Below are 20840 nucleotides of genomic sequence, written 5' to 3' on the forward strand. Positions count from 1 at the left end.
TCAAATCTATATATTTTAACTTATGTCTTATTTTATTATCTGTTCTTATTGTAGAATCACTTTGTAGCTTGTTTGTGAAAGTTTCTGTATAAATAAAGGTTTTATCATTAAATTAATAATTATTTTATCAATGAGTTTATAGATTCACAAGCAGGATTTAAGGTAAAAAAAAAATCTAAATATATATAAATGAGCTGCATTATTAAAGAGATGAACGCATTAATCATGATCCAATAAAATATTATACATTAAAGGGCCATTCTGCACAATGAGTACTTGTACTTTTAGTACTTAAAGTACATTTTGTGAGAATGAACCTGAGTATTCTCCTCAGGTGAGGGTGAGGACACCTGGTGGGACCCTCCCTCCGCCCTCCGAGCTCCTCCTGAACGATTATTGACCTGCGGCGGCCCCCTGAGCTCCAGGCGGTAAAACTTTAGGGCTCCGCTGAACGGCGGGGCGGTGGGTCAGCAGGTCGGCGGGGGCCTCAGGCGTCTGCAGGTGTGCCGCAGGTCAACCAGGGTCCACCAGAGGAGCTTCAGAGCCGTCGGTCGGTCACCAGACACAGGAAATCTACTGTGTTGTTATTCTGTTGAGAAAAGGTGGTCAGATGTTCGGACAAACGACAGCAGCGCCGAGATTTGGTTTATTTCGTCTTTATCAAAGTCAGCTTCTCTTCCTGCGAACAAAACAAAAGGCAGCGGCTCGTTTCATCAGAGGGGGAAAGATTCATTTACACATTTATTCCTCCTATTTTAACAAAAACACAAAGGCAGACTGTGTTCGTCCTATTTACATCGGTACCTTCGTGCTTTTAAAGGTTTCTGACAGTAAAAAAACTGAAGTGGACGTCTGATGTGTCGGCTCCCATCAGGTCGGTGGTTCTTCGCTGGATCGTTTTGTCTTTTAGGGTCTCAACTTTTCTGGTTTTAAATCCTCACAGTTATGATTTATTTAAAGACAAATCTGATCCAATCTGAGGTCTCTTATTTCATTAGTTTTACGTGCATTAAACGTCCCTGTAAATGTGCCAGTGTTGGTTAAATGTTAATCAGAATTGGCTGTAGAGTTAAACAACCATAACATTCATCATTCATTTATGGAGGAAAAACCAAAAATTAATTTAGGATTTTGCTCAGAAAGTGAACATTTGCTGTTCATTTTTGGCATTTAGGGACATTTCTGTTGCCGTTTTGTGACATTTTATGACTCAAACAATTTGTGGATTCATCAGGAAAATACTGACAAACTACTTGATAATAAAAATAACCGTTAGCTGCAGCTGTAAATACAATTTAAAAAACATTTGTGTCGGCTCTGCTGTAGAAACTACAACAGCAAGACAAACTTTAATTAACAAAACATTTCCTCCGTTATTTTAGGTTTGAAAAACAAAACTTTCTGTGTTAAGAACCACAAACTGAATGAGAATTATTGCCGTTATCGTCCCTCCATCATTTCCCACCAACTTCATTTCCACTTTTTTTTCATCTTTGCATGTTTTTTACACAAAAGTAAAAAAATCAGTATATAAAAAAAAAAGACAAAAACAATTAGTAACGTGTGTTTTTTGGGCTTTTTTCCCCAAAAGACGAGGAGCTTCACATCCACAAGAATGCACCGTGAACACGAAACTTCAGCGAGCAGCCCGTTAGCTTAGCTTAGCATAAAGACTGGAAACAGCTAGCCTAGCTTTAGCCTAGCTCAGAATCCACCTCCCAGCGGCTCTAAAACTCACTGACGAACTCGATCCATAATTCACCTGCGGTCACGTGTCAAGACTGTTTAACTGTCTTAAATTTTGATTGTCAGCTTTTCTGTTTAACAGTTTTAGGTTTAGTTGCATAAACTTGTTGATTTTTCTTTTTAAAGGGGGCACTGAAACAATTTAGTTAATTTTAAAGAAATAAATTGAAATGGCTGCATAGAAAAAAATAAATAAATAAAAATCAGGGCCCCAAAGCCACTGGATCCTACATTTCCCATAATGCAACTAAACTGTCTTCCCGATTTCAGCCGAACTCTGAAACACCTTTTCAGACTTTTAGGATCTCACGGAGGAGCCTACGTTTCCCATGATGCCGAGCAAACTGAGCTTTTAAAGACTTTTAGAGCCGATGAGAGGATTCGATGAGCAGACAACACAAAGACCAAAGAAAACACATGAAAAACAAAGAAAATCAAACATTTTTTGGTCAGAAAAAAAATAAAATAAAATCAGAAAGTGTTCATTTCTTTTACAAACTCAATTTTACAAGTAAAAAAAAAAAAAAAAAATCTGTCAGGCTCCATTATTTTGTCTTTTCTGGGATGGTTGCAGCATTTTTAAAACAAAACCGACCACATAGTGAAGTTTGAGTTTATTCTGTACAATAAAAAAAAATCTGTGTATATATATAATCTCCATAAATATATCGTATCAGGACAGAATATCCTGAGTTCAGACTGCGAGCACAGAGAGAGCGAAGCTGGTTGGTCCACTGAACTCAACACAAGAATAAAAAATATTAAAAAATCCAACATCAGTCCATTTTTTTCCTGTTTTCTCTCCCACTGTGAGCCTCATTATTTATTATTTATTAGTTTTCTTTCACTTTTTGTTGCCAAAAGACAAAGAAATAAAAATTTATAAAAAAGGTGACAAAAAACAAAGAAAATATCTACAGAGGGAACACTGATATTTACAACTATTAAATAATCCCCATTGGAAACAACAACATGATTTTTCTATAAAAGAAAAACCAAACTAATCAAACAAATAAAGGTGACAGATGCCACATGAAGAAGGATCTTTGTGAACAGGAGGGCGAAAACTGCTTGTGCAAAACCGCTTTCTTATATTTTTAGATTCAGCTTAAAGGTCAAAAATGATCATAACAGAAACCCGACAGAATTTGCTGTTGAATGGCGGTTAAAGCTTCACAGTTTCGGGTTCATCAAGAGTGGTTTGCAAGGATTTGTTTGCATTTTAGCGCCATTAAAGGGACGCCGAATTAGCAACTATTAGCTAATGTTTCCAGTTTGTCCATTAATGAACAGACACGTATCACCGGGCGACTCTGATCCTGCAGAAAACGTAAAAACGTGATGATTCTCAGGCAAGTTCTGCAGTTGAGAACCCGACCGTGTTGATAAAACATAAACATTTTAAATAATGCGTTGATGCAGACGGATAAATTGTGAGCAGATCCAGCTTCATGCAGCGGCCGTCAGTACTGATATCAAGCATCCAGACTACATGTTTTCTGTTTTGTTTTTTTTTGTTCCTGCTTACATGTAGTCTGATTACTGAGAGTCACAACAACACAAATATACAAACAGAGACCACTGAGTCAGTAGTGTCGAGCTGCACGGCTACAGCGGACGATTTCAGCTCCCGTTGCTCACAAACTGGTTTATTGCTGATGAAAAGACGCAGGAGAATATGGATCCTGGTGTCTACAAAAGGTTTTTAGATTTTATTCTATTGTAACTGTGAATGTGCAGCCCCGCGGCGCCCCCTGTTGGCCGAACCGGTTAGAGCCGGGCTTTAAAGACGTAAAATCTGCACATAAACTGCTCCGGACAGCTTCCCGCCTCGACGCGTCATTCAAACGGGACATTTTCATGGTTAAATATTAAAAGGCGGCGCTGTTTGTAAGTGCGGTGCGCCGCCGTGTCTGCGTCAGACTTTCATTTTTAGAAATATATTCTCATGTTTTAAGACGTTATCGTCTGAAGAGGCTTTTCCAGCCCAGGATCTGACGTGTGTTTGTTACCTGTCGGGGATGAAGAAGTTATTTTTCTAACTAATCTCCCGCCGCCTCCGTCTCTTCCTTCCATCATCGCCTCATCAGACGCCTTCTGATTGGCTGATTAAATATTCGGCTGTCGGTCGGCGGGCGGCTAAAGGCTGCCTGGGAGACGCCGCCGAGGATGATGAGCGTGAGGAGGAGGTGGGGTGATGCTGGTGGCGCCCCCGCAGCGAGGTGTGGTTGTGATGGTGATGGTGGGACGAGGAGGATGAGGAGGAGGACGAGGAGGGGGGAGGCGGCGGTGGGTCGCGGAGAGACGGCGGGACGGCGGAGGACTTGATGGGGACGATGCGGGTGTCCATGACCTCACAGTCGACCTGCATCATCATCTCGTAGCCCTGAGAGGAGTTATAGAGACTCTCTGAGGGAGGGGGGGGGCGTAAGGAGAGAGAAAGGGGACAAAAAGCCAAATTAGATCTGTTCACTAAATGTAAAAATGTCCTTTAGAAGCTAAGTTTGTTCTCTTTTTGCAACACATTGTAGTTTTGGAAGCTCTGAGGATGATTTTCTACACTGGAATCGCTCTCACAGATCATTTTTAGCTGCTCAAATCCATCAAACTGAGAAACTATGAGGAGCTTTTATCGGGTACCAAAGCTGGAGTTCATGAGGGGCAAAAAAAGAAGCAAGAAATTCACCAAAAAACCTCGATCTGAGTTAGACGTCGCACCACTTGGTCAAAGGTGACTAATGTGGCTCAGGCTGTAGCGATCGTGTTAGTGATCAGTTAACGGAGTCGGGAGAGCAGACAGCATGTTTCCAGTGTCACCCTGGTGTCTGACAGACTCACCGTTCACAGACATGGCCGGCATCACCAGAGACATCTTGGGCCTGCTGGTCTTGTTGTGGCTGATGGCCGGTAACAGCAGGTGGTCCTGTGGAGACATGGGTCAGAGTCAGCAACAACTCTCAAAGAGAAACACCTTTAACTAGATGAAACTGTTTAAAAACTATCACAAGGCTCTTCATCTTTTAAAAACAGAGCACACTGTGGTGTTTTATCTCCTCTAGATCATTCTGGCTCCAAACTACGTCGTTAGAACAAGATGGCAGCGGCCATCTTTAAGTAAAGCCTGTGGCCCGGACTGAGCCGGCGTACCCGTCTGAAAGACACGACGTAGAAGGTGTCCTCTCTGCGGTCGATGGCGTCCAGGAAGTCGCTGTAGGTGACCTCAGGACCAGGAAGCACCTGCAGCTGGCTGCACACAGACACAAGGACAAGTTCATGAAGCTGCACTGCAAGTTAAAAGGCTCAAATTACTCTATAATCACTGAGTTCAGTCAGTCAGCGTTGACTAAATGTTCCCTTTTAAAGCTGGGTTGGTTTTTTATAAATAAGCAGAGGTGGAAGAAGTGGACCAGGCCTTATTGTCATTATCTTATTAAGGAGGAATTAGAGAGAATCTTTTAGAATAAATGACTCCTGTGTTCCTGTGGCTGCTGAGTAGGAAGAATGAACGGTGTGCTGAACCTTTCTATGGAGCGGTGAGCCTGGATCGGCAGATATCTGGAGAAGTTCGTCTTCCTCAGCTGTGCTTTCTGAAAGAGAAAAGCAGGACAGAAAAACAGAAAGTATGAACTTTAAATGAACGCTGATTGTTTCTGCGGGACTAGACGGAAACAAAACCTCTTCTGAAACACACACAGGTACATCCTTTATGTAAACAACTAAAAATAAGGAACTCTGGCATTAAAATAAGACAATATTAAAAACAGGCTTGAGAAGGAGGCCGAGAAGAGGAGGCACCATTAGTGTCAAGAGGAGGAAGAGGAAAAACGTCTGCTGCACCTGAGCGATCTTTGCCTTCTTGGCGATTTTTGGTTTCCCTCCGGACTTCTTCCTGTCGATCTGGTGCCGGTGGACCCAACCTCTCAACTCATCCGCCAGCCTGACGGAGAGAGGAGGAAACATCCAAGCTCAGACGGAAGAAAGTTTTAAAGTTTTACTTTTTAAATTAACGGAGGATAAAGACACAAAAACACTATGCATGTTCATCCTGAACACACCTGAGCACACCTGTTTAAAGTGTGTTTATTCATGTGAGAGTCTAAGATGAAGCAGCTGAAGGAGGATGAGGAGGAGATGAAGGATCTTCACCTTTAAGTATTCTACTCAAGGTTTCACTGCTGTAAAATCTCTTAACTTCTTTCATTAACTAAGGGAACCTTTTAAGGGATTCTGTGCCTTAAGTGTCATTTTTAAGGGGAAAACTTCAGGTGTTTTGAGGAACAGACATTTATTTCCTGAACTTGTGATGAACGCAGCGGTGTGTTTAGTGTTTGACCGACCTGAGGGACTCGGAGCGGTTGAACTGTCGGCAGTCTGACGAGGTGAAGTAGCGATCGATGTCTTGCAGCACCAAATCCTTCATGTCACTGAACACGTCGCTCAGGTTCCTACACACACACACACAGATGGTTATTACAGATTTATTTCTTTGAGGGACACGAAACAGAAACACACTTTGCTGCAGACGTGTTGGAGAACCAGTTCTGTGTTAACCTCCTGTTAAAACGTGTTTGTCTGCATTTCTGTCCTGATCTGTTTTGGATCAGAGGAGGTGAAGTGAAACTGTCGCCTTCACTCATCAGTGCATGAAAAACACTGATGGAATGATTCATGAGCCACTTACTGAGCCAGCATTGTATAATGCCAAATATGATGCGAAATATGTGACAACAATACATTGAAGACATTAATCACAACAACTGTGCGAGAGCCTGAAAGGAGGAGATGTCCAGGACGAATGTCAGTCATTTAGAAGCCCGATATTTATTATAATAATCATAATAATCTGGAAAGTCTTTGAATAGTTCACTGTGACAATCGAACGGTATTTTTGTTTATTTACTGACTTCTGGAAGCTTTTAGCTGAGTTTGGACAGATTTTAGGGATGTGAAGAAGAAGAAGATCCTCCAAGAAACGACGTCACAAGTGTTTAGATCACAGAGTTCAGAGGATTAATGTGAATTTAAGACCCTTTAAGAGTTTTAAAGGAAGAAGGAAAACACAGATCAGATCACTGGAGGAGATTAGTCTGATTTTCTGGTGTAAAAATAAACATTAATGTTACACCGATGATATCAAATGTGTTGTGATATGAACGCTGTCGTGTTGCGGCTCTCTTGGCTGCTTCGTCTGACCTGAACTGAAACGTCTCGGCAGCCTCGTCCCCTCCGTCCTCCTCCGTCTCCGTCCTGTCCTCCACCCGGCTCGCACGCCGAGCCGCCACCGCCTCTGCCTCCACTGCTGCCGCCGCCGCCGCCGCCGCCGCCTCCTGCTGCTGCTGCTGGTGATGCTGTCCGATCTCCAGCAGCCGCCGTCCCGTGTACGATATCACGCTGTCCTGGAGGCCCGACAGCTTCCTGTCTGTGATGCTGCAGCAGAGGAGACCAGTCAGATGGTCAGACGGTCAAATCCAGGCTAATCCCCGGTTAATTAATCTCACGCGAGGCAAAATCACCGTCAGTATCGTCAAGTGTTATCATGGATGTGACACGCTTTCTACAATTCATCAAACGCAGGATTTCCTTTGATCAGAATCAGCTTTATTGCCAGATTACAGAGGAATCGCCTCGTTGTATTGTTGCATAATCAAGAAACAATCAATATTATTGCAAAACGCACCCCGACATGATGACACAGGTGTTAAATCATCCTGAAGGGATTCATTTTGGAGGGATTATCCTGCTCTTTACACAGCTTCGTACTTAGGAAATCAACAATTTGACACAAAATACCGACTTAAAACTGACGTAAAAATTATTTTACTGACTTCGCTGACAGAACGGCATCCTATAATAATGTAAAAATTTAAAATTAAACTAAAAAAAAAACACTTTAAACCTTTAATTGCAAGGTCTAATAATTAGTCTGGTTTTTCATGTATATGAAGAAACAGAATGACAATAATCCTTCACAGTGTGTTTTAATCTCAATCCTGCTGGATTTCCGATCGGCACAGAAAAAAAATGTTATTTTACAGTGTAGTTTTACTAAAGAGAAGCATAACTGAATACCCGTATAACAAACCGTTGCTATGGACGCTGTTCTGAAATCAGTAAGTCAGTATTTTGTGTCAAACAGCTGATTTCTTTAGTGTAAACAAACAGGATAATGTACAAAGTGAAATTATCCATTTACACAACACACTTTTTATTTAATTTTTGTAATAATTTGGCCAAAACATGACAAATATATATAAGATATAACTAATAAAAGAAAACCTGAAAACCTGTCAGTCACGTGTTTGGTCGCCGACTGCAGACAACGTTAATCATAAAAGACACTAAAAACTAGAAAAAAGACAAAGCAGCAGGTTACCTGACGGGCCCGAAGCTGAAGGTCATTAACAGCAGGACGGCCATGACGCACACGGCTCGCTTGTTGCTCGCCGAGTCGCTGCCCTGAGACACACGGAGGGGAAACTTAAACACTTTATAAACACAAACACACTTTCTCACTATGGATTTATGGTGAGGATGTTTGTTTAATCCTGCTTTTAACTTTAACTGGTGTCTAACAGCTGCTTTATCGGCTTGAACAAGTTTCTCTCTTCAGATGCTTTTGTGTTCAGTCTGAATCTTCCTGCCGTCTTCAGAGTTATTTCTTCCTGTTCAACCTGCTGTTGTTTAATTAAACTCACGAGCAGCAGCTGTACTATGAACCCCTCTGTGTGTTAAATGAGCTGCTCTGCAGGGAAATCAGCAGGATTAGTCCTTTAATCGCAGCTCTTTCTGTGAGAGATTTATTCTTTTCTTCCTCATTTTATCTTCGGAGCAACAGACCACTTCCACAGCATTAATGTACATTTTTACTTTATTTTTTTTAGCTTTATGATTTCTACTTGTTGAATGTTGCTGCCTCCTGCAGAATTAGCTCCAGTTTTCAGGCATTTTAGTGGCAGCAAAGGAGAAAACAGAGGAAACGCCCTCACAGGTCGGGGATGAAAGTCTCTTTGTTACAGACGGCCAGAAGCCTGTTTGGATTCTTAACTCCACTAACAGACTGCTTAATTTATCTTCCACCAGCTTTCATTGGTCAAACTGGTCATTTTCTCTCAAGCTGTGCCTTTTTGGTTGAAACGCTGAAACATGTTCCTGGAGTTTTCTGCCCATCGTGTTCAAACACAGACGTGCATCTGCCGACGTACTCGACAGTAAAACTGGATCATTTTGACCAAGATACAAGATTTTGTTGTGATTATTCCAAACCTACACGAGGCTGTGACACATTACTGTTAAATCTGAAGACATTTCTATGGAGATTTGTATGAGATTCTGTTCTAGTCTTAGCTGCTATGTGCTTTAATACGCTAGTTTTCTACTGCTGTTTTGTTTTGTTTTTAACATTAACCAGGTTCTTGGATGAAAACTAGACATGTTACTGCAGCCAAGTGGATCTGGTGTTACTGGGCAACTGGTCTGGCTGCAGCGTTTATCGTAATAATAATAAATAATAATAACTTGTATTTATAAAGCACCTTTCAAGAGACACAAGGACAAACGGATGTGTTGTTGCCTCGTTGTGAGTGCGGGATAATGGCCAATCTATGTTACAGCTCTAATGCTGCATGTCTGTGGGTGTTGTGGAGCTTTCTAATGCTTTTGTTTGTTTTCTTCCGTTTGCCTTGGTGTGTATTGATTGATTGATTGACACTGTGTTGAACCTGCTGTTCGTGGCTGCTAACCTCCTTCCCTGCCAGCCGCTCCCTCAGCGCCTGGTTCTCCCTCCGCAGACGCTCGTTCTCCTGCTGGGCCTCCCTGAGCTGAGACTCCAGGTTCTGCAGGTACTCCTTCTTCTTCTTCCTCGACTGGCAGGCCGACTCCCGGTTCTTTATCATCCTCTGCTGCCGCTTCAGCACCTTCATCTGCAGCCAGGAGGAGGAGGAGGAGAGAGGGAGACAGATGGAGGAGATAAAAGGGAAGGAGGACAAAGGATGGAATGGAAAAGAGTTTAAAGGAAAAGACAGCAGAGAAACAAAGGGTTGGAGCAAAGATGAGGAGAAACAGAGGAGGGGGGAGGATGTTGAAACACGGGTAGAAGAAGAGGAGAAAGATTAGAGGACAGGAAGAGGAGAAAAAGGAATGAGGTAATAATAAAAGGTGAGACAGGTGTGTGATATAAGCCAACACCCTGAGGGTAACCGGGTGCTCGTATATCACAGCCGTTCTAAGAGAGCTGTACGTCCTCCCTCACACAACACTCAACTACAAAACAAATGATCACACCTCCTACAGTCCGCTGCAGTCGTTACTCTTACGGCAAAAAGTACGTGAGATGTGCCGCTAAAAACCGTCTAATTCTAAAATCAGGCATTTGTTGTCAATCAGTCGTAGCTACAGCTGTAAATTCAACCTAAATACTTCTTCAGCAGCCGGTACACCGACCGGTCTGGTCTTAATCCATGTTAACTCCAAATACACGCCTTCAAAATAAAACGTCTTGTGCAGATTCCCGATCGTATATCGCATCAGTACATCAATAATAACCTCATGAGCAGTCAGACATCATGTGGTCAGAGGACTTTTGACACCGTGGACGATGAGAGGTTCATCTCACTTTAGTCTGCAGCTACAGCACAACAAAGTAAGAAACACCTACGATTAAAAGCACTAAGAGCTGTAGCCTGCTTACCAAAAAGTAGAGGCACAAACAAATCAAGGAAAAACTAAATCTGGACACGTCGAGTGATCAGCCAAAACGCTCCGCTTCTGAAACGCTGGTATGAATGCAGCGAAGTAAAAAGTAGATTACTGGCTCACAAAGGACAGTTTTAATAAAAGGAACATTAAAAGTGTTTGTTCCTGAAAAAACTGCTTTCTGTAGTTGTTTATTTAGGAAAAGTTCTTCATTCAACGCAGACGCAGGGCTTCTTATCTCTATTTTCGGTACATGCAGTCTACTCACATCGATGTCGTTGGAGCTGTTGCCGGGCAGCGTCGTCGTCGCCGGGACGATGGGTTTGCTGGCGGGCGGAGCTGCGGGGCTGGAGCAGTGCTGCGGGATGCTGGGGGAGACGGGCTCCATTTTGACGATGGCCGGAGCTGAACCGAGGCAGACGGACTGAGACAGGACGACTGGAGGAGGAAAGACAGGAGGAGACTGAATTAACATCATAAAACAAGGTTATACTGATTAGTTTGCTAAATTATGCTCATGTTTGACTTTGTTTTCCTTTTTTACTCACTGAATAATAACAATAAGCCCCTTTAGATGTGATCTTTTCATTTTAGAAAATTTAAATTAGCTTTATTAGGCTTTGCATTACTGTTTACAACTGTTTAACTGGACTTTGTTAGCTTCAGCTGTGGTTAAGGTTACTATGCTAACATGGCTAAAGTTAGCACTCCAGAACTACTGGATGTTTACCTGCTAGCTCATTAGCATGTTAGCATACCTCAGTATGACTTTAAACCTTTCTAACTTGTTGACGCTCGTGTTTTTTTGTTTGTTTGTGTGATGCTAAATTAGTCTACATGTAAATTTCAATCATTTGAAGATGAAAAGCCACATGATCGCCAGAACTACCAGGGTTCATCTTCTGGGGATCTTGAATATCTGAGCTAAAACCACCAAAGTGGTGGAGAGAACAACACAGTTTCTCTCTTGTGTTAACTTTGACACGTTTCGCTGACAAAACCAAGCTCCATACTTGTAACACGAGCACGTGAGAGCTGCTAGAAACTTGTAAATCCGGTTTGTCCACAACAGTAAAACATCCACGTACCAAGTGGGTGAGGAGGTCTGAACAAACAGCACGACGTACACATGAAAACTGATATTAAACACACACACACTTACCAGGTCTGGTCTGGTCCATAGAGGGGAGGCCCTGCAGGATGAGGGTCTTGGCTGGCGCAGGCGTCTGGGGGACGGGGAGGGTGGTGACACACACCGGTCTGGGCTGGATGGGGGGTTTGGTGCTCAGGATGGTGCTGGCCTTTAGTGTGGCCGGACCCGGCAGGACTGAGGGCGACCGAAAAACAAAAAACCACTTAAGACGCCTTATTGAGAGAGCTCCATATTTCAAACCACTGACAAGTTTTAACAGCTTTAAAACAGCCACGTGACTCAGTTACTCATTAATGGAGAACTAATGCCAGGATTTGGTTTGTAAATGCAAGACGCTGCATCACATGCACACAAGTTATTTGACTTTACCCAAATGAGTTTTTCCCTTCAATCATTTACATTTACAACACACAGAAAACAGATTCAGGGTTTGTTTCCCTTCTACTGATGTGATCAGTTTATGAAATACTTCTCACAGTGTTTCATTTAAATAATAAATGGCACAAATTAAGTGATAAATACATAACTGTTGAGGCCAAAAGAGGTGAAATTATGTAATATTTCACCAAAACAAACAAAGATTAGTTTGAAATCCCAAATATAAAAACAGATTTGTGTCCCATTAATCATCTCACAACCCCTCAGATGTATCCGGTGACCCCTTGTAGGAGCCCGACCCCTCTGTGTTGGTGTTTTTTCTTATTGTGACATAATTTCTTGGAGGATCTTCAGATGCTTCATGTCCCTAAAATGTGTCCAACCTCAGCTGTTTTACGGTAGAAACAGCATCAGGGACACAGCAGCTACGTCAAACCTCAAACCTCCTCCTACTGATAAACCACCACCTGAAATACTCAGAGAGATAAAAAAAAAAAAAAAATCAGCTCCCCTCTGACCTGCCGTCTGCGTCTGTATCCCACCGATGACCGCTGGGATCTGCGCTGTTAGCTGTGTCTGCTGTGGGGGCACGGCTGTTGTTGCCACGGTGATCTCCATGGACCCCAGTGGAGGAGACAGGACGTCTCCGTACATGTAGGGAGGAGTCGGAGGGTTTTCACCTTTAACTGTGATCTGGACGGGAGAGAAGGTGACATTGAGCCGATTCAGACCGGAGATGTCAACATGCTAAAGGAATAGTTCGACTTTTCAGGAAATTCACCATTTATGTGCCAGAACTAGTAGTAATAGTTTATTTATCTCAGGCTTTTATTTTTGCGAGCTCACTTTAATGAAACTTATTTCTAATTGATGCAAACTCAACACTTCCTCCACGTTTACCTGTTTACAAATTCAGAATAAAGTCCATTTTAATAGCATTTATTCCACCAGTACCACAGAGTCACGTCAGGTGTTCCACTAAGTTTTTTTGTTTTTCAGGTGCGTAGGAGAAAACATCCAAAAGCAGGAGAGAAAAAAGGACCTTTGTTTGTAATACAGTGTTTCTGACCATCATCAGGTCTTATTGTGAAAAAACAAAAAAACAGGAAGTGAAACATTTATGGGACGTACGACAAAAAAAGAAACCAGAATTAATCAAAAAAACATATTGCTGTTGTGCTGATTTTACACCTTTATGCATATTTAATTATTTTATATTAACCTTAATCAAACCTTGAGATGATATGATTTTATTTTTTCATGTTTAGCATGAGCGACCAGAGAGGAAATAAACCTTCATTCACCCGTTTTCCCTTTTTTTTTTTGTCAGTGCCATTGTAATAACAATAATTCAGATTTAAATATATTGTAGAGGTTGGAATTTGTGCATTAAGAAGAATTACATGTGCTCCTCTGACTCAGACGACAAGTTTTCATCCAAATACGCCACAAATTTAAACCGAATTTCAAGAAAAACTGCAAAAGATGTGAATGCGAATGAATGCTTTTTTTCCTTCCACTACCTGTTATGGGATTATTGGGGGTCAGTTCATCAAAATAAGCAGCAGGTGGCGCTCTGCACGATTTAAAAAAGGTATTTTAAACACACACCTGTGGGTCCGGTGAGGATGCAGAGCAGTCAGACTCGAGTGAGGAAGCAGGAGAAGGAGGCTCTGCTTTCACCTGGAACACTGGACACAAACAGACTAACTAAGTAACCAGTAAAAATCCCACTGAAAACTGCAGAGCGTATTTGTTTTGCTCAATAAATGAGTTTAAACTTCTAAAAACAAAAACTGGAGAACTTACACATTTCCACTGGTAATGGCTGCGTGATGGTCATTTCGTTTTTTATCACTCGAGTTTCCCCTTCAGAGAGAAAAGAAAAATAAAGACAGACAAAATGTCAAACATGAGGCAGCTGAGATTCAAAAGTGCTGGTTTTATCCACTGACAGGCTCATTGATTGTTATTCTAAGTGTGTGACAGCATTATGGAAAGGATCCCTACAGAGAGAGACCTGGAAGATCCCACAAACAGCCGTTATATCGCTCTCTGCACACACACCAGACTACATTCACAAAAACAGTAATTTTACCACGCTGAGCAGAGGAGGCGCTGGTCTACTGCTTCCTCATTTGGTTAGTTTATTTGCATCATTGTGTAATACACAAATGTTGTACTGTGTCCGAACAAACCGTTTAAAACACCAAAGTGGCAAAATAACACAAACAAACTAATTGATCAAGAACTGAGGTAGACCAGCTAGTCCCATGTAAAATTACTGTTTTTGTCAATGGAGTCTGGTGGCTTTGAAGAGAGTGATAATAACAGCTGTTTCCAGTTTTAAAAAAAAAGGATCTTGCATTCAAAATATGTTTAAATAGCTCCCAGGTTATCTCTCAACTCTCTTCAGTCATGATGGAAGGAAGGCTTGGAAAACCTGGAGACGTATTTTTAAACCAGAAGACAAGTTAAACACCAGCTGAGGTAAAAAACAGTAACTTAATATCTGGAGGCAAGTTAATTTATGTTAATCTATGTCAGTCCCTCACACACCTTCCCGCTGCTCCACATACTCACTAGAGCACCGAATGTGGATTAATCTGCTGCTGGAAATAGTCCCCAGACCGACAGCGGTTTCAGGAGATTATTTGGAGTAAATGTGTGTTTTTACGGTGGGAATCAGTGAGTGTGGAGCTGACGGGAGTGTGAGCACCCAGCGTCTCGTGTTTCAGGGTCTCTTCCCCCGCCCCCTTGCCCCTCTCTCTTGGATCGAGTGCCCGCGGTCGGCTGGTCTTTACCTGTGAGAAGGTTGTCGTCAAGGTGTTGCCATGGAGACGTGGGGTTGTCAGGATCGAGGGTGAGCACGAGGTCATTGTCGAACTGCGAGGCGGTTGGCAGAGGAGGAAGAGGGGAGGGAGGGAAGACAAGAGAGAGAAAATCAGGCCAAACAGCGGCTGGATTAGTCAGTGTGTCACCCTGTGTGTGTGTGTGTGTGTGTGTGTTACACTGACAATCACCCTGATTATCCACTGACCCATCATCTGTACTCACTGAGGGTTAACAGACACAGTTAACAAACTAACTCTGTCCAGTTCTCTATAAACGCACCTTAGAAAACATCCTATTTAACCCCTCAATGATCTAAACGCTGCGTCCTCGCTGCTGTTTCTTCTTCTTCTGGTGACGTCATTTCTTGGAGGATCTTTTTCTTCTTCATGTCCCTAAAATCTGTCCAACCTCAGCTAAAAGCTTCCAGAAGTCACTAAACCAGAATAATTCATAAACATAATAAGACTGTACCATATGTATATATTAAAAATAATCTAATTTGACTATCTGGAGCTAGTTTTTCCCGGCAAAAAGAGTGAATCCTCAGTTATAGATTTTATTTTAGATTAATTTAAACAGGTGCTAACAACACCTGCAGGTACGATTTACAGTTTGAATCTTAAAAACAACCTGTGTGAAATTATTCCAACTTTGGGCAAACAGCTTTTTATATGTTTGAACCTTTTGTAAAGTGTCTCAGGGCTTCATGAAAAGTGCTCTATAAATAAAATCCACTGTCATTATCACCGTTATTAAAATATTTCTGTCCCAGTTATCAGACTGATTGAAGCACGAGGTCGCCAGAGGTTATACCGTTACTCTAAATAAAACTTTATCCAACGGGGCCGACCCGGAGTCAAACTAACAGCTCAAGCTCGCAGGAATGCAGCCTGGTTTAGAGGTGTTTTGACCTCATGGTGGCGCTACGTTGAAAAAGTCAGAGGACCACCAAAACCATCAGGATTCATCCTCTGGGGACCATGAACGTCTGGACCAAATTTCACGACAATCCATCCAATAGTAAAGATACTGTAGACCAAAGCGCTGGCTGTAAATAGCTTTCATTGCTGTTATTACACCTCATTTTTATCTACATTACTTTCTTTATATTTGCACCAAAGTATTTCACACGTGTGTTCTGGTGCATCTGGAGACGTTAACATGTTAAACAGACTGATAGATGCACCAAATGCCATTTAAAAAAAATAAAATAAGAGAAATCACAGCACTAGCATGACCAAAAAAAAACCTCAGGTGTTTCAAAGAGACATTTACTGACAGGTAAAGGTGGAAAACTTTACGCTTCAGTCTTGTTTCCTTCACAATAAAAGCACGACTTGTACGACACTGTGTGAAGGTGCAGCGTTTGCATATTCGACAGAAACCCGAGCGGCGACACTTTCTTTTCTTTTTGTCTCCGTACCGTTGGATCGAATTTCAGCCCCCGGCTGAGGTCTCCGTCCTCGCCCTCCTCCATGCTCTCACACTGGTACAGGCAGGCATCTGACGAGAGAGACAGACAGACAGACAGACAGACAGACAGGATTTAAACACACGCATCAGAAAGCGCCACAGATGTCACCCTGCAGTATTTCGCTGTGCACACGTCCGTCATAACACACACACACACACACAGCAGCATTAACGTCACACATCACAGCAAGACAACAACAAACACAGAGGTTTTACCACAACAAGTCACTCCGATAGCATTTCTCCCATAATGCTTTGCTGATGATGTGACAGTGAAAAACACTGTGGACTTAAATACACTGGGCGTAGTCTAACACGCAGTATTAGGAAAATTAAAACACAGATGAACTCTCTATTCAATCTGCAGTGATCAAAGATGAAAGAAAGCATCTCTTTTATTTTTGTTTCCATTAATATTGTTATTTCTTCAACACAGTGTCGTCTTATGACTATTTGAAAAGAGCAGGGTAACGCCTTTAATTGCTTTTCTTTAAATCACCCCTGGTGCTTTCTTTGGTTGTAAATGTCTATTGTGTTTCTTTATCAGCTCCAGCTGCTGCAGTGACCCACTTCTCCCACGGGGATCATTAAAGTTTCATCTAATCTAATCTCCGTTTATTGCCCGGCTGCAGCAGAGCGACACCCGACAGCACTGGACCAAGTATTTACTACAGTAAAGTACTAATCACACACAGTAAAAATACCTGCTTACATGTACGGGTCCTCTTATAAAGTTACTTATTATGTCATTAAAATCACTATTGTTCATGCATGAATGTAAAAGCAGGATTTTACTGCTGCGGCTGAAGCTCATTTAATCAATTTATCTCTGTAACAGCCATAAAAACACTCAAACTGACATCTTTAACGTCCTCTTTTGTTCCACTGACACTTTATCAGGGTCTCTACACGAATCAGGAAGTTGAATTTAAGGCTTTTCAAGACCTTTTAACACCACAGTTTCATCAAATGTGAAAACATGCAGTCGTACAAATACACATACATATGACAACGACTCTTTCAGTTAAAAGAAAATCTGTCACGACACGTTTTTAAATGTGAGAAAAATACGTTTCTGTTCTGTTTCAGAATCACAGAGACATTTGAAGTCGACTCTGAACTGATTTAGTTGAATATGAAATAATATTTCAGGCCACGTTACAGTAACGAATGTTTAAGCCCCTCAAACTGATTTTAAGACTATTTAATACTTTTTAAGGGCTTTCATCAAGACATTTAAGAGTTTTAAGGGCCTGCACCACCCTGTCCGTCCGTCTATCCATCCGTCCATCTGTCTGTCTATCCATCCATCCATCAGTCAGTCCATCTGTAATCTACCTGTCTATCCATCCACCTGTCTGTCTGTCTATCATACCTGGTGTATTTATATCACTACAGGTTGTATTTTGGCTAATCCACCTTTGTGCGCATGTGCATTAGTCTTTGCAGGAGGGCCAGCTCTGAGGTGGGGATGGAGCTGGACAGTGTGGAGGCAGTGACGGAGGAGAGGATGGGAGGAAAGCTGAAGGCCATCACGGACAATCCCTCTCATCCCCTCCACGCCGAGCTGAGGAGACTCAGGAGCACGTTCGGCCACAGACTCCTCCAACCGAGAGCCTCGAAGCGACTGGGCGGCTCCTTCATACCATCAGACTGCACCCAGCACCTCCTGACCACATCATGGTTCATTAAACCACCAATAGCTTTGCCATTTTGCACATAATGGTACATTTGCACTACCTGTGTACACTTTGTGCATTTCTTTCAGATTGCATATTGCACTATATCTTATTTTGTACATTTCTATATTTGTATTTTTTGCACATTTGCATTGTATTTTGTATATTTGTATTTCTTCTCAATTTTTTTTTTTATCTATGGTGCATCTTATCTTATGTGTATTCGTTTTAATATTATAAATGTGCCAACAGGAGAGTAAATGTTAGTTTTGTGGAGTCAGAGGCTGTGTTAAAGTGTTAAAGTGTGGTCACGCTTCCTCCCACTTGGTTAAAGATAAACTGACATATCCGGGTCTACACACACACACACACACACACACACACACACACACACACACACACACACACACACACACACACACACACACACACACACACACACACACACACACACACACACACACACACACACACACACACACACACACACACACACACACACACACACACACACACACTGTAACCGCGTGCAACACACTTTAGCACCACATCCACCAAATAAAACCTTTAAAGTCTATAAAGGAGGTTTTTCAGGTGCTGAATTTAACATTTTAGGGTGTTTAAGCTTCGCCTGGACGGAGGAAGGCTGCTGGTCCCCCTATCATCATCATCATCATCATCATCATCATCAAACACCACCCTGCTAGCTTAGCAGCGCTAAATTACACGTTTATTTAGCGCCGTGGAGGCTTTAAATGTGAACTCACCCCAGTCTTCGCTCGTCAGGAGGTTATCGGCGAAGAATCGAGTGTCCAGATCAGACAGGAGGTCCGCAGTCATCGCCCCGGAGGCGGCGGAGGAGTGTTTGGGGAGCGGAGAGCGACGTGATACCAGCTAGCTAGCTAGCTAGCGAAGCAAACACACACACAACACTGCCGCCGCGCTTAGCATGAAGATACCCGGGCGGCCCCAGCAATGGATATCATTTATAGCTCAAGTTAAAAGGCTATTTCCTGCGTCGGGAAGCTTCAATTTATGTCCAGTTTGTGTCTCGGCACGAACTATCGCCTCTTGCTTTCGCTTCGCATATGACAGAGTCAGACAAGGAAACCGGAAAAGCGCCGCCCACTTGTGCCAGAGCAGCCAATGACAGCAAAGGGTTCTGTGATTGACGAGGTTAAGAGCCAATGGGATGACTCGGAGGGCGCGATTGGGCGTAGTTAACCTATGATTGAGGGCGGGGGGCAGAGAGTGTTTTAAAGATGATTTGGTCCAATCGAAAGAGAGGATTTTGATTGACAGGTATAGCCAGCCAATGAACTTGCTCAGCTTTTAATTGACATGCGTGCCAGCCAATCACGGTTCACCAGTGCAAAAAAAACTGGCAGTTACAGTAGAAGTCACGTTGATTCAAGCGTTGCGGAAAATAACACTGCGTTACGACGGTGTAGGCGAGAAATAAAACGTTTCTGCGTTACAAAACTAAATCAGTTGATGCTGCATATTGTTCAAATAATCTCTCCTGCAGCGGGGGGACTCTAATTTGTAATGTGGAGAAGAGGAGCTGTTACATAACTGCAGTGAGGGGCGTTTAAGGACAGACTGGAGCCCCCACCAGCAGCCTCAACCTCAACTGTTTCCATTATAGTTTATGCTTGAAGCAGTTAAACACCATTAGGGGACGGAGCAGGTGTTTTGAGCAGAGACTTGCATGACTTAGGGCGTCTTTTGCATTTCAAATACACATGCACCAGCCCAGATTTATGTGCTACATCTGCATCAGAATGTAAAAATCACATCAAGGTTTAAAACTTCTTTTTATTTGTCACATGCACAGAGATATAGAGATATAGAGACAAGCTGCTCACTGCTTTTGAACCATGAACAGTGCGTTATGCAGAAAAAAAAAAGCCAGGCAAAGTAAAAGTTTGGTAAACCACCTTGTGCACAGGTGGAGGATGTTTTTAGATGCTTTATTATGAAACTGAAAACACTAAACTATAAAAATAGTGTCACATGTAAAAGTCCTGCTTCAGTAAAAGTATGGGGGTATAATCTGGAAAATGTAGTTAAAATAAAAGTACTCTGTTCAGACTGCTTTACCATTATATAGTAGACTGAATACAAATACAGAACACATTTGTTTGTGTGCTCATTTTGAGTCTGTCGACATGTTGTGCCTCTTTGTGCTCATTTTTTGGCTCTGTAGTTATGTTGTGCCTCCTTGTGGGTGTTTTGTGCCTCTTTCTAGTCATTTGTTGTCTTTTAGTGGTCATTTTGCGCCTCTTTGTGGTCATTTTTGTCTCTTTATGGTCATTTTGTGTCTCATTTTGTGATATTTGAACATTACTTGAATTTCCAGTTTCTTCATCCTCATCTTTTATTGTTCATATGCTCTCATCATATCTCATCAGGTCCTTCATCCCGACTGCAGTCAGACTGTACAAAGCTGCATTATAGCCTGCTGCACCAATCACAAGCAGAACCACCACCTAATGCACTTTATTATTATTATTATTATTATTATTATTATATAACTGTGCAATAATCCACATCATGTTTCATCCCTTCCCACTCTGTTGTTGTTTCTTTGTAATTATTGTATTCAGTGTACATAATGTTTCTTTGTGTATATAAGGTTTTCCTCTGTATATATTATGTTGATTTAATTTTCTATTTCTTTAACTGTGTGTCTGTCCCCTTGAGCTGCTGTAACAGCAAATTTTCCCCACTGAGGGATCAATAAACGTTATCTTATCTTATCTTATCTGTCATTCCCGTGTCTCTCCATCGATGGTTGCAGTTTAACACACTCGGCTACGTTAAGAAGACGCATCAGGTTGTTCACGGACGGCGGTCTTTACTCAGAGTGATGTTTCCTGTTC

The 20840-nt window shown here is 42.1% G+C and overlaps 1 protein-coding gene and 1 long non-coding RNA gene across 2 annotated transcripts; both read right to left on the bottom strand.

Moving 5' to 3' along the window:
• Nucleotides 1–640: 640 nt before the first annotated feature.
• On the bottom strand, nucleotides 641–2210 carry LOC139215903 (uncharacterized). The gene is made up of 2 exons (XR_011585530.1): nucleotides 2107–2210; nucleotides 641–1993 (listed from the first exon to the last, which is right to left on the bottom strand). It is a non-coding gene; the product is annotated as an uncharacterized lncRNA (long non-coding RNA).
• Nucleotides 2211–2288: 78 nt separating this feature from the next.
• atf6b (activating transcription factor 6 beta) lies at nucleotides 2289–18878 on the bottom strand. The gene is made up of 17 exons (XM_070846436.1): nucleotides 18723–18878; nucleotides 16227–16306; nucleotides 14773–14854; nucleotides 13778–13837; nucleotides 13580–13659; nucleotides 12487–12661; nucleotides 11600–11764; nucleotides 10706–10875; nucleotides 9486–9665; nucleotides 8120–8202; nucleotides 6940–7173; nucleotides 6084–6191; nucleotides 5584–5683; nucleotides 5266–5333; nucleotides 4894–4993; nucleotides 4585–4669; nucleotides 2289–4155 (listed from the first exon to the last, which is right to left on the bottom strand). The coding sequence occupies exons 1-17, from the start codon at nucleotides 18793–18795 to the stop codon at nucleotides 3833–3835; spliced, it is 2166 nt and encodes a 721-aa protein (XP_070702537.1). The 5' UTR covers nucleotides 18796–18878; the 3' UTR covers nucleotides 2289–3832.
• Between the last annotated feature and the right edge of the window lie 1962 nt (nucleotides 18879–20840).

This window comes from Pempheris klunzingeri, chromosome 16 (assembly GCF_042242105.1).
Source record: "Pempheris klunzingeri isolate RE-2024b chromosome 16, fPemKlu1.hap1, whole genome shotgun sequence".
In the NCBI taxonomy this organism is placed as follows: Eukaryota; Metazoa; Chordata; class Actinopteri; order Acropomatiformes; family Pempheridae; genus Pempheris; species Pempheris klunzingeri.

Excerpts from the sequence above, each read along its gene's own strand:
- atf6b (XM_070846436.1), bottom strand. The coding sequence starts at position 18,795 with ATGACTGCGGACCTCCTGTCTGATCTGGACACTCGATTCTTCGCCGAT. Across the intron at positions 16,307-18,722 it reads CCTGACGAGCGAAGACTGGG|ATGCCTGCCTGTACCAGTGT; the intron begins GTGAGTTCACAT and ends CTCTCTCGTCAG. Across the intron at positions 5,334-5,583 it reads AGAAGGCAAAGATCGCTCAG|AAAGCACAGCTGAGGAAGAC; the intron begins GTGCAGCAGACG and ends TTTCTCTTTCAG.